At 41.6% G+C, this 13,111-nt stretch overlaps 1 protein-coding gene across 3 annotated transcripts in view; it reads right to left on the reverse strand.

Annotated features, from left to right (window-relative positions):
- smurf2 (SMAD specific E3 ubiquitin protein ligase 2) overlaps positions 1–13,111 on the reverse strand; it is a 297,299-nt gene that overhangs the window by 79,960 nt on the left and 204,228 nt on the right. For all 3 annotated transcript variants that reach the window (XM_043715043.1, XM_043715044.1, XM_043715042.1), the window contains one exon: positions 9,270–9,472. In XM_043715043.1, coding sequence (XP_043570978.1) covers positions 9,270–9,472 — 203 coding nt within the window. The remainder of the gene's footprint in view (positions 1–9,269; positions 9,473–13,111) is intronic.

The following is a 13,111-nucleotide window of genomic DNA, read 5'->3' on the forward strand; positions in this document are numbered from 1 at the left end:
TCGCCTTCCTAACCTGCAATCTTCTTCCTGAACTCTCCGCCCCCACCCCGGCCTATCACCCTCACCTTGACCTCCCTCCACCTATCGCATTTCCAACGCCCCTCCCCCAAGTCCCTCCTCCCTATCTTTTATCTTAGCCTGCTGGATGCACTTTCCTCATTCCTGAAGAAGGGCTCATGCCCAAAACGTCGATTCTCCTGCTCCTTGGATGCTGCCTGACCTGCTATGCTTTTCCAGCAACACATTTTCAGCTCTGATCTCCAGCATCTGCAGTCCTCACTTTCTCCTCAGAATACAATTGGACCTTGAACAGAAGGGCCAATGGCCAAGCAGTGGCAGATGGAATTTAATTTAAATAAATGTGAGGTGCTGCATTTTGGAACGGCAAATCAGGGTAGGACTTAGACGCTTCATGGTAAGGTCCTGGATGTGCTGCTGAACAAAGAGACCTTGGAGTGCAGGTTCATTGTTCCTTGGAATCTAATCACAGATAGATTAGATAGTGAAGAAGAATTTGGTATGCTTGCCTTTATTGGTCAGTGCACTGAGTATAGAAGTCAGGAGGCCATGTTGTGGCTGTACAGGAGGTAGGCCACTTTTGGAGTACTGCATGCATTCTGATCTCCCTCCTACTGGAACGATGTTGTGAAACTTAAAAGGGTTCAGAAAATATTTACAAGGATGTTACCAGCGTTGGCGGTGTGAGCTATAGGGAGAGGCTGAATAGGCTGAGAATATTTTCCCTGGAATGTCAGAAGCGGAGGGGTGACCTTAGAGGTTTATAAAATCATGAGAGGCACTCATACGGTAAATAGACATGGTGGGGGAGTTCAAAACTAGAGGGTATAAGTTTAAGGTGAGAGGGGAATGTTATAAAAGGAACCTAAGGGGCAACTTTTTTTCACACAGAGGGTGGTGTGTGCACAGAATGAGCTGCCAGAGGAAGTGGTGGTTAGTACAATTACAGCATTTAAAAAGCATCTGGATGGGTATATAGATAGGAAGGGCTTAGAGGGATATGGCCAAATTTATACAAGATATCTGGTCAGCATGGACAACTTGGACTGAAGGGTCTGTCTCCATCCTGTATTTCTCTATAACTCTATGTGTAACTTCATTCTTTGTTATCTGCTTTATTAATCAAGGAGAGGGGTATTTGTTAAGCAGGAGTATTCTTCTCACAATTTACATGATTTCCCAATATTGTTGCAAACTAATCTGTTCCAGACTTATTTGATCTTCTGTTATGCCTTGTTCAATGTGAAGGCTTCTTGCACTTTGAGTTCTGGCTCTTCACCTAAACCTACCATTAATATATTTGTATATTTTTGTATTGTTACTTTTGACCTGATGCATCTCCCCTGCCATTAGTAATGAATTTTTAAAGTTTCAAAACACTCATTTAATAAATATTCCTATTCCATATGGGTTAATTTTTAGCACACTCTTAAATCTATTGCTTGTTTTTCCTTGATCACACTGTGCAATAAAACAAATTATACATATCATAATTAAGAGAAATTTCCCTATCCAGACAATGATAAGTGTATGTAACATGCTATCACGAGAGAATAGTTGAGGCCAGTTCAATTAAAATGAATTAATGCATTCAAGAGGAAGAAAGACAATCAATCAGTTTAGAAAATAATGGGAAGATATATTGATAGGCTTGGACAAAGAGAGGTACAGAGCTTGAAAAACACTGGTATAGATCCGTTGGACCGAATTTCTGTGTTATAAACACTTTGTAACTCTCTGACAATATAAGTGAATTGCATATCAGTGTTATAATATCTTTGCAGATTTCAACATTACTACACAATCCACATTTCACCAAATAACCATAGATAACAAGAGCAGAAGTTGGTTAGTCAGCCATTCTAGCCTGCTGCATTATTCATTTATGATCATGGTCAATCATTCAACTCCATATCCTTTTGCCATTTTGGGCTAAAGGGATTAAAGGACATGCCCAATTTCTTTATGAAATCATACAATATAGAATCCAAGAATCCCTACAGTGTAGAAAGAGATAATTCGGCCCATTGAGTCTGCACCAACCGTCCAAAGAGCATCCTACCCACACTCACAGCTGCAACCTATCTCTAAAGAAAATCCAAATTTACCATGGCTAACCAAACCTAACCTGCACATCTCTGAACACTACAGGGTAATTTAGCCAGCCAATCCACCTAATCTGCACATCTTGGACTGTTGGAGGAAACCAAAGGACCTGACAGAAACCTATGCAGACATGGGGAGAACATGCAAATTCTACACAGACAGCTGCCCAAGGCTGGAATCGAACCCTTGACCCTGGTGTTGTGTGGCAGCAGTGCTAACCACTGCACCACCAAACTATTGTGGTGTTTTGGTCTCGTATGCTTTTTGTGGTAGTGTATTCACAGGTTCACCACAGTCTGGGTGAAGACATTCCTCATCTCAGCTTAAACGGTTTACCTTATAGCGTAGGACAATACAGTACATAACAGGCCCTTCAGCCCTCAATGTTTCAACGACCTGTGAACTAATCTATGCCCATCCCCCTACACTATCCCATCATTATCCATATGCTTATCTAAGGACGGTTTAAATACCCCTCATGTGGCTGAGTTAACTACATTGGCAGATAGGACATTCCACACCCTTACCACTCTCTGAGTAAAGAACCTGTCTCTGACATCTGTCTTAAATCTATCACCCCTCAATTTGCAGCAATGTCCCCTCGTATAAGCCGACACCCTCATCCTAGGAAAGTGACTCTCACTGTCTCTCCTATCTAATCCTCTGATCATCTTATATGTCTCTGTTACATCCCCTCTTAGCCTCCTTCTCTGCAATGAGCACAGCCTCAAGTCCCTCAGCCTTTCCTCATAAGACCTTCCCTCCAGACCAGGCAACATCCTGATAAATCTCCTCTGCACCTTTTCCAATGCTTCCGCATCCTTCCTGTAATGGGCGACCAGGACTATACACAATAATCCAAGTGAGGCCGCACTAACATTTTGTACAGTTACAGCATGACATTATAGCTCCAGAACTCAATCCCTCTACCAATAAAACCTAACACACTGCATGCCTTCTTAACAGCACTATCAACCTGGGTGGCAACTATCAGGAATCTGTGTACATGGACACTCTCAAGAATCTTTCCATTGACCCAGTATTCTGGGAAGAATAACAGGAAGGCAAAGTGAATCACCTCACATTTAACTGCATTGAACTCCATTTGCTACCTCTCAGCCCAATTCTACAGTTTTTCCAAGTCCCCCTGCAACCTGTAACATTCTTCCACATTGTCCACCGACTTTAATGTCATCTGCAAACTTATTAATCAATCCACCTATGCCTGCGTCCAAGTCATTTATAAAAATGATCCCAAAACAGATCTTTGTGACACACCACTAGTAACCAGACTCCAGGCTGAATATTTTATCAACCGCCACTTGCTGCCTGCTTACAGAAAGCCAGTTTTTAATCCAAACTGCTAAATCACCCTCAATCCCATACCTCTGCATTTTCTCCAAAAGCCTACCATATGGAAACTTATCAAAGGCTTTACTGAAGTCCATGTACACCACATCAACTGTCCTACCCTCATCCACATGCTTGGTCACCTTCTCAAAAAAACTCAATGAGGTTTGTGAGACATGACCTGCCCTTGATGAAACCATGTTGACTATCTGCAATCAAATTGTTGCCTGCTAGATGATTATAAATCCTATCACTTATATTGCTGCCCAAAACTTTTCCTGCAACAGACATAAGGCTCACTGGTCTTTAGTTACTTGGGTCACCTCTACTGCCCTACTTGAACAAGGGCACATGTGGAATCTTCCAGTCTGCTGGTATTAAACCTGTAGACAATGACAACTCAGAGATCAAGGCTAAAGGCTCCACCATCTCCTTCCTAGCTTCCCAGAGAATCCTCTGATAAATTCCATCTGGCCCAGGGGACTTATCTACTTTCACACCTTCTAGAATTGATAACACCTCCTCCCTAGTAACCTCAATCCTTTCTAGTCTAGTAGCCCATATCTCAGTCATCTCCTCTCCAATATTATCCATTTCCTGAGTGAAAACAGATGAGAAATATTCATTTAGCACCTCTCCGATCTCCACAGGGTCCACACATAACCTCCCACTTCTGTCTTTGACTGGCCCTATTCCTAGAGTATAGTGCTGGAAAAGCACAGTAGGTGAGGCAGCATCAGAGGAGGAGAATTGATGTTTCAGGCATAAGCCTTTCATCAGGAATCTGATGATGCCCCAAACATCGATTCTCCTGCTCCTTGGATGCTTTTATAAGGATTCTCTCCATTTCAAAACCCACCTCCAAGGCAACATGAATTACATGTGCCTCATATCCAGGTAGAAATGCTAATTGGAATATCAAGACAACAACTCTCTTTTATTCTCCAAGTAAATGGATAGCTTAAAGCATAACTGTTTACCCTTCTCAGTGCATTAGTGGGACATTGGAGACCACCAGACCAACCAGTGTAAACACAGATGATGTGCCCATTGTCTCCAAGTGTCAACACCTTGCAGGTCCTTCCCAGAACGGTTTGTGATTTCCTTGAATTCTGTAACCCAAACATGTTTTAAGGGAGACTCAAGAGCAGATCCCATGATCTGTTTTGCTTTTATCAGTCCCAAAATACAGCAATTTCACTGACCTCCTATTTGCAACAAAGATCACAGGAGTTTTCCTAAGTGGCCAATATAAATGGGCTACTGTGTTTGATAATGGATTACTATTTTATTCCCACTACTTTCTCACTGCAAGCCTCAAAAGAGGTGGAGACTTGCTGGTAGTGATGTCCTAATTGTTCTAAATGGGTTTGGAAGGTGCTGTCTGAGGAGCTTTGGCAAATTTCTGCAGTGCATCTTGCAGATAGTATACACTGCAGCTTCCGATTGTCAGTGGTGGAGGGAAAGAATGCTTGCGGATGTTGTGCTGCTTTGCTCTTGATGGTATCAAGCTGCACTTATGTTGGCAAACTGGAAGTACTCCATCACACTGACTTATGCCTTATAGATGAAGGTCAAGCTTTAGGGAGTCAGGAGGAGAGTTCCTTGCCACCGTAGTCCTAGCCTCTGACCTACTCTTGTAGCCACTGTGTTTACGTGGCAGGTCCAGTTCAGTCTCTGGTCAATGATAACCCCAAGCACATTGACAATACGGGATTCAATGATGGTAACACCATTGAATGTCAAGGGGTGGTACATATAGAGTCAGAGATGTGCAGCACGGAAACAAACCCTTCTCTCCAACTCATCCGTGCTGACTAGATTAGATTAGATTACATTAGATTAGATTTAGATTACATTATATTACAGTGTGGAAACAGGCCCTTCGGCCCAACAAGTCCACACTGACCCGCCGAAGCGTAACCCACCCATACCCCTATATTTACCCCTTACCTAACACTACGGGCAATTTAGCATGGCCAATTCACCTGACCTGCACTTCTTTGGACTGTGGGAGGACTAGATATCCTAAATTAACCTAGTCCCATTTGCCAGCATTTGGCCCATGTCCTTGTAAACCCTTCCTATTTATATATCCATCCAAATGCTTTCTAAATATTCTAATTGTACCTATCTCCACCACTGCCTCTGGCAGCTCATTCCATACACACATGCCACCCTTAGGTTCTTTTTAAATCTTTTCCCTCTCACCTTAAACCTCTGCCCTCTAGTTTTGGGCTCCTCTACCCTGGGGAAACAACCTTGACTATTCACCTTAACCATGCCCTTCATAATTTTATAAATCTCTATAATGTCACCCCTCAAGCTCCAGGGAAAACAGTCCCAGCCCATTCAGCCTCCCCTTGTGGCTCACACCCTCCAACCTCAGTAACATCCTTGTAAATCTTTTCTGCACCCTTTCAAATTTAACATTTTTCCTATAGCTGGGAGGCTAGAACTGAACACAGTATTCCACAAGTTACCTAAACAATGTCCTGTACAGCAGCAACATGACCTCCCAACTCCTATACTCAACGCAGTGACCAATAAATGCAAGCATATCAAATGCCTTCTTCACTACTCTGTCTACCTGCGACTCTGTTTTCAAGGAACTATGAACCTAAATCTCAAGGTCTCTTTGTGCAGTTAGATTGTTTCTTAATGGTGATGGTCATAGCCTGACATTTGTGTGGCACAAATGCTATTTGCCACTTGTCAGCCTAAGCCTGGATAATAGCAGAAAGTGAGGACTACAGATGCTGGAGATCAGAGCTGATAAATGTGTTGCTGGAAAAGCGCAGCAGGTCAGGCAGCATCAAAGGAGCAGGAGACTCGACATTTCGGGCATAAGCCCTTCTTCAAGCATTCCTGAAGAAGGGCTTATGCCCGAAATGTCGATTCTCCTGCTCCTTTGGTGCTGCCTGACCTGCTGCACTTTTCCAGCAGCATATTTTTAAGCCTGGATATTGTCCAAATTTTGTTGCATTTGAACATGGATTACTTCCGTACCTCAGTCACAAATGGGGCTGAACATTGTGCAATCATTGACAAACACCCTCAGTTCTGACCTTCTGATGAAGGGAGATCATTGATAAAGCAGAAGATGGTTGGGCCTAGGATACTACCCTGAGGAACTCTGCAGAGATGCCCTGGAACTGAGCTGACTGACCAACAACCATGAGCATCTTCCTACGTGCCAACCATGATTCCAGCCAGCGGATAATTTGTTAGGGCTCCTTGATGCAACACTCGGTCGGATGCAGCCTTGGTAACAAGCATTGTTATTCTCACTTCTCCTCTGAAATTCAGCTGTTTTGTCCAAGTTTGAACCAAGGCTGTAATGAGGTCAGGAGCTGATAGGTCCTGCGGAACCCAAACTGGGCACCACTGAGCAGTTATTGCTGAGCAGATGCTACTGGATAGCACTGCTGATCACACCTTCCATCACTTTACCTATGATCAAGAGTAAACTCATGGAGCAGTAACTGGCTATGGTGGATTTGACCTGCTTTTAGTGTACAGGACATACCTGCGCAACTTTCCATATTGTTAGGTCGATGTACTGGAAGAGCTTGGCTACAGGAGTGGCAAATTCTGGAGCAAACGGCTTCAGACCCCATATCCTTACACTATCCAGTGCATCAATTTTTGATTTCATGTGAATTGGAACTGGTTTCTATAATACTAGGGATCACTGGAAAAGGTATCAATGGATCATCCACTCGCACTTCTGGCTGAAGATTGTTGTGAATGCTTCAGCCTTACCTTTTGCACTGTTGTGCTCAGCACTTCCATCATTGAGGAAGTGGATATTTGTGGTGCCTCCTCTTCCCCTATTGAGTTGTTTAATTACCCACCACCATTCCTGACTGGATGTGGCAAGACTGCAGAGTTTAGGTTTGATCTTCAATCTGATTAAACTCAGTCCGGATACAGACAGTATAGCAAGACAGCATTTAGTGTTCATTCCTAATTACCCCAAGGTGATGGTAGTGGGCATTTTCCTTGAGCCATTGAAGTATGGTGCTGAGCAATAGTATCCTTTAGAGAAAGGGCTATAGCATCCTTTAGAGAAAGGGCTATGAAAAAGTCGTGCTTTATGTAGCCCAAATGTGTCTCAAGCCTTAAAATGCGAAACCTGTGAAACTCCAGTAGCTTAACTATTGTTGGAGTTAAGCTACAAAAGTTTAACTGTTCATCTGAATTATGGACATTTTCTGATTTTATTTCATTGTTTTACTTTCACTGGCCAGAAATCTTTGAAAGATCTATTCTCAATTTACCTTCCTCAATGGTAGAGAAACCAAATCAATATCTACAAACAAAGATATTTTAGTATTTGGTACTCTTGGGTTAATAATATTTAACACAAACATCAATTCAAACTTTTATAAATGCCAAAGCAGCCCAAAGCACATAAGTAGATTAGATTAGAATAGATTACTTCCAGTGTGGAAACAGGCCCTTCGGCCCAACAAGTCCACACTGACCCACCGAAGCGCAACCCACCCAGACCCATTCCCCTACATTTGCCCCTTCACCTAACACTACGGGCAATTTAGCACGGCCAATTCACCTAACGTGCACATTTTTGGACTGTGGGAGGAAACCGGAGCACCCCGGAGGAAACCCACGCAGACACGGGGAGAATGTGCAAACTCCACACAGTCAGTCGCCTGAGGCGGGATGGCCCAAGATAACAAAAATAATTTAGATACCATTCATGTTTATTTTAGTAAACTATTTTAAATCCATTTTGACCTACCAGTTTATTCACACAAATTTGCTGCCTTACAAAAGCTTAACTATCCTCTCAGTTCCTTTAAACTGTAATGCTGTGAACTTCCTTTCTTTTTGGTATGCTTCATGTTTCGACAAGGATAATTCTGTAGCTTACACAACATAATACTGAAGATATTCATTTCAAGTCAACAGTTTGATCCCAAAGGCAGGTTTGATAGCATTCCTAATTACCATGAAAATCCCCAACTGTGTAATTTGAGTTATCTTTTTCTCAGTAGCAATAGAGTGCAGTTGTACCTCCAGCATTTCTTCTCATAGAGTAGTACATGAAGAAAAAGGATGGAATAAGTGAAATCAAAACATTAGTTGAACTGTAAGTGTAAATGAATAATTGAATACAAAGCCAAAAAGTAACCTTGGAATAAGGAAATGGAGGAGGAAAATGAATAACAATAAACAAATGTTCAATGAAAGCAAAATACTGAAAATGCTGGAAATCTGAAATAAGAACAAAAAGTGCTGGAGAAACTTAGCAACTCCGGCAGCAACTGCGTAGACAGAAACAGAGTTAATATTTTGAGTCCAAGACTATTATTTGGAATGGATGTTCTGAATGTTAGACAGACACCTTTCCAACAAAAAGTAATTAGAACATGGAATGCTTCACAATATCACTATTTCAGCTTACGAATGATCGGGTAAATTATTTGAAGAAGAAAATGAATAAGACCTAGAAAGACATCATTGATTAGCCCATTTGATGATTTAACAGTCCATGCACAATACAGAGACATCATAAATGTATAAGCTTGTCAAATAGTTTGGTAATGAGGACTGGGAAGTGAGAATCTATGTAAAATTTCATTTCATACTCAAATTCTGACCTCTCCACACATATCAGACCCCACTCCAATCAAGAAAAAATAAACTTAACAGTATCCTGACACCAAATGTTATAATTTTAGATAACAACTGCCTTTTGAATACTTTACATATTTTACTAAGGTTACAATAGATAATTTACTTTATTGAGAGAAACCTAAGTGACTTACCATAACCTTCCGGGAGATCTGGTGGGAGGTGCAAATGTGTCCGACTCATATAGTTTCTGTGTCTTTGTGACCTCACTCTCCTCTCTGCCATTCGTGGGTCAGGGGTTTGTCCACATGAAGCACCATTAGCTGGTGTAATTGGCGTATTCTCGTCCACTATGCAACTCAGTGGCCTGCCAGGACTAGCATATTCAGAGGCTGGCCTGTGACCAAGTAGAGTGTCATAAGAAAGTGTCATAATGTCAGTTATGCTGTCAATGAAATCCTCATCCAATAATTTCAATCAATTTCTTCAAAGTCACCCTCCAACACATTCCTATTAGTCCCATCATGCTTTCATTACTTAAAAAAAAACTGTTCCAAGTGGTTCTCTCAAACTACAAGCATGGTAGACTCCAATTACTGGAAAAAATCCATCACCCGCAATAATTTCAGAGAAATACCTGACCTGCTTCCTATTCTTCAACAGCCCTGATGAAACGTCGATTTTCCTGCTCCTCGGATGCTGCCTGAACTGCTGTGCTTTTCCAGCACCACTCTATTCTGGAACCCTATTCTTCAACATGCCATTTGCAAATTCCTTCACCTCGTTTGCAAATATATCTATACCTAGCATCAAATTATTTCTGTAACCTCCTTCCACTTGACCTTCCAGACATTCCTCTGACTGTTCTTTGCCTATTCAGTTCTCCTTGTTGTGGTAAACTTATTTTCACGTGTTCTGTATTCTGGATCTCACAACCTGAACCTGTGTTCCTCCTCATCTTCACACCTCAACCAAACCTTCCAAGATACCATTTATCAAATTCTTCTCCTACTGATAGATTCATTGGCTCCAATGTGAGTGAAGCTCCATAGACAGTTTGGTTAATCTATATTGTAGCTTTTAATACAATGTTGTTAATTGCATTTTAAAGCTTTTTGTTTTAAATAGTGGATTCATAGCGTTCATTATTTAGAGTTCTGTAGCTCAGCCATGATGACCACTGAAGCAAAATAGAAAAGTGTAAGCAATTGAAAGATTGCAGAGAGGTCAAATAAACATAAGTTAAAGGGAATCAACTTTGGTTGCTGTAGTTCATCTCCTAATAGCCAGTTAGACGGCAGCACTGATTAGCCACCTGCTCTCTGTATGTCCCAATACCTCATATCCTGAGCATTCTCCCTTTTCGTCATCTGTTTACAATGCTGATTATTACTGAATTGCTCTTTGGCACCTTGACAAATGGTCAATCTTAATTTGAGTCTATGTATAAAAATCACAAGATATTTGAACTGTTGACAGTATCAGTCAAGTTGGATCCTACCATAATCTGAAATACGTACAAATGCACTTTTTAGAAGTCATTATTTGTGGTTGGGGTATTGATTTACAGAATGCTCACTGCCATGATATCTAAAATCCACTAACTTAGTGCCAAATAGAAACTTTAGGGGCTCATGTGGCTGAAAATCACTTTCATAGTGCAAGTATCCTCTATGTCAGGAAAGCGAGCTAAAGAAAATTGTTGAAATAAGATAAATATCCAATCATCATTAAGTCATTTTAGTATAATATTTGTAACTGACAGATTGAAACAAAGACTATCTTTATGCAAGGAATGATTGAAATGTTAATCAGCTGAAAATCACAGACCTGCCCCTCCTCTCGTCGTTAAGGAAGCAACTGAAATAGAAAGACTGGCTTATTTGTTCACATGACTCATATCCATCAAGTTGTACTGCAGGAAGGAGTCAGATATAGTGGAATTTATGAAGGAGACTGTGGTCTCAGTGTCTGCTGATGTCATGATTTCTTCCTTTATCTGGGATTTTGTGAATGCACGCTACATTGTATGATACAATTTTTGTTGCTGAATCTACGCACATAATGCTATGATAACAAATACATTAATTTTGACTCTTAAAAGGGGGCTTGAAAAATGGTTTGCATTTCCACTGTTAAAACAATGTTAAGCTCCACTACCCAACAATTCCCAATTCATTTCTGCTCAATAGTTCACAGCAATTAAATGTATCTGCCTTAAAATTCCAGTCATCATAAACATTTTCGTAAACTATATTTTGAGAGATGGGGAGGAACCTAATAAACATATTTTATTGACTCATTATTTACTTCAGACTATACAAAGAGCAAGTAATTAATATAGACACCTAGGCAAAATTTTGTAATCTGAATTATTATAAACAATTGTTTTTGTTTAAAAGGACCTTCTGTCCTGGGTGTAAGGTTTGCTCGAGTTGTTCAGGAGGGTTTAAATTAGTATGGCAGAGAGGGTGGGAACCTGAGCTATATACCGGTGGTGAGAGTTGATGGAGATGAGGCAATAGCAAGAGGTAGCGCAGCCAGTGGGAAGGAATTTCCTGGGAAAGAACCAAGGGATCGGTTAAAGTGTGTTTGCTTTAATGCAAGGACTATCAGGAATAAAACTAATGAGCTTAGAGCATGGATCAGTACCTGGTGCTATGATGTTGTGGCCATAACAGAGATGTGGGCTTCTCAGGGGCAGGAATGGTTGCTGGGTGTTCCAGGGTTTAGAACATTTAAAAAGAATAGGGAGGGGGTTAAAGAGGAGGGGGTGTAGCACTGCTAATCAGAGAGGTTATCACAGCTACAGAAGTTACCATTGTCGAGGAGGGTCTGCCTACTGAGTTAGCATGGATGGAAATTAGGAACAGTAAGGGAGCAGTCACCTCATTAGGGGTTTACTACAGGCCCCCCCAATAGCAGCAGGGAGATTGAAGAAAGCATAGGTCGGCAGATTTTGGAAAAGTGTGAATGTAGTAGGGTTGTTGTAATGGGTGACTTTAACTTTCCCAATATTGATTGGAACCTCCTTCGAGCAGATGGTTTGGAAGGAGCTGTTTTTGTAAGGTGCGTTCAGGAGGGTTCCTAACTCAGTACATTGACAGGCCGACGAGGGGAGAGGACATTTTGGATTTGGTGCTCGACAATGAGCCGGGGCAGGTGCCAGATCTTGCGGTGGGAGAGCATTTTGGTGATAGTGACCACAACTGCCTCACATTCAACATAGCTATGGAGAAGGAGAGAAGCAGGCACAATGGGAGGATATTTATTTGGGGAAAAGGAAACTATGATACTATCAGATGTGAGTTGGGAAACATCGACTGGGAGCAATTGTTCCATGGAAAGGGCACTATAGACATGTGGAGACTGTTTAAGGATCAGTTGTTGCGAGTCCTCTGACTCAGGCAAGAAGGGGTAAGATAAAGGAACCTTGGATGATGAGAGCGGAGGAGCTTCTCGTCAAAAGAAAGAAGGCAGCTTACAGAAGGTGAAGGAAGCAAAGGTCTTGCTCAGCTCTAGAGGATTACAGGCATGCGAGGAAGGAGCTCAAAAATGGTCTGAGGAGAGCCAGGAGCGGCCATGAAAAAGGCTTGGCAGGAAGGATTAGGGAGAATCCAAAGGCATTTTACATGTATGTGAGGAATAAGAGAATGATCAAAGAAAAAGTAGGGCTGATCAGGGATAGCATAGGGAACTTGTGTATAGAGTCTGAGGAGGTAGGGGAAGCCCTAAATGAGTTTTTTGCTTCTGTCTTTACTAAAGAAAAGGACTTTGAAGTGAATGAAACCATTGAGGAGCAGGTAAGCATGCTGGAACAGATAGAGATTGAGGAAGCTGATGTGCTGAAAATTTTGACAAACATCCACCGCTCGACCCTCATCAACTTGTTTAGTAATATCCTCAAAGAACTCAATAAGATTTGTGAGGCATGACCTGTCCCTCACAAAGCCATGCTGAGTGCCTTTAATCAAGCCATGTTCTTCCAGATGGTCATAATCCTATCCCTCAGAATCCTTTCTAACACCTTGCAGAC

The sequence above is a fragment of the Chiloscyllium plagiosum genome, chromosome 24, assembly GCF_004010195.1.
Source record: "Chiloscyllium plagiosum isolate BGI_BamShark_2017 chromosome 24, ASM401019v2, whole genome shotgun sequence".
Classification (NCBI taxonomy): Eukaryota; Metazoa; Chordata; class Chondrichthyes; order Orectolobiformes; family Hemiscylliidae; genus Chiloscyllium; species Chiloscyllium plagiosum.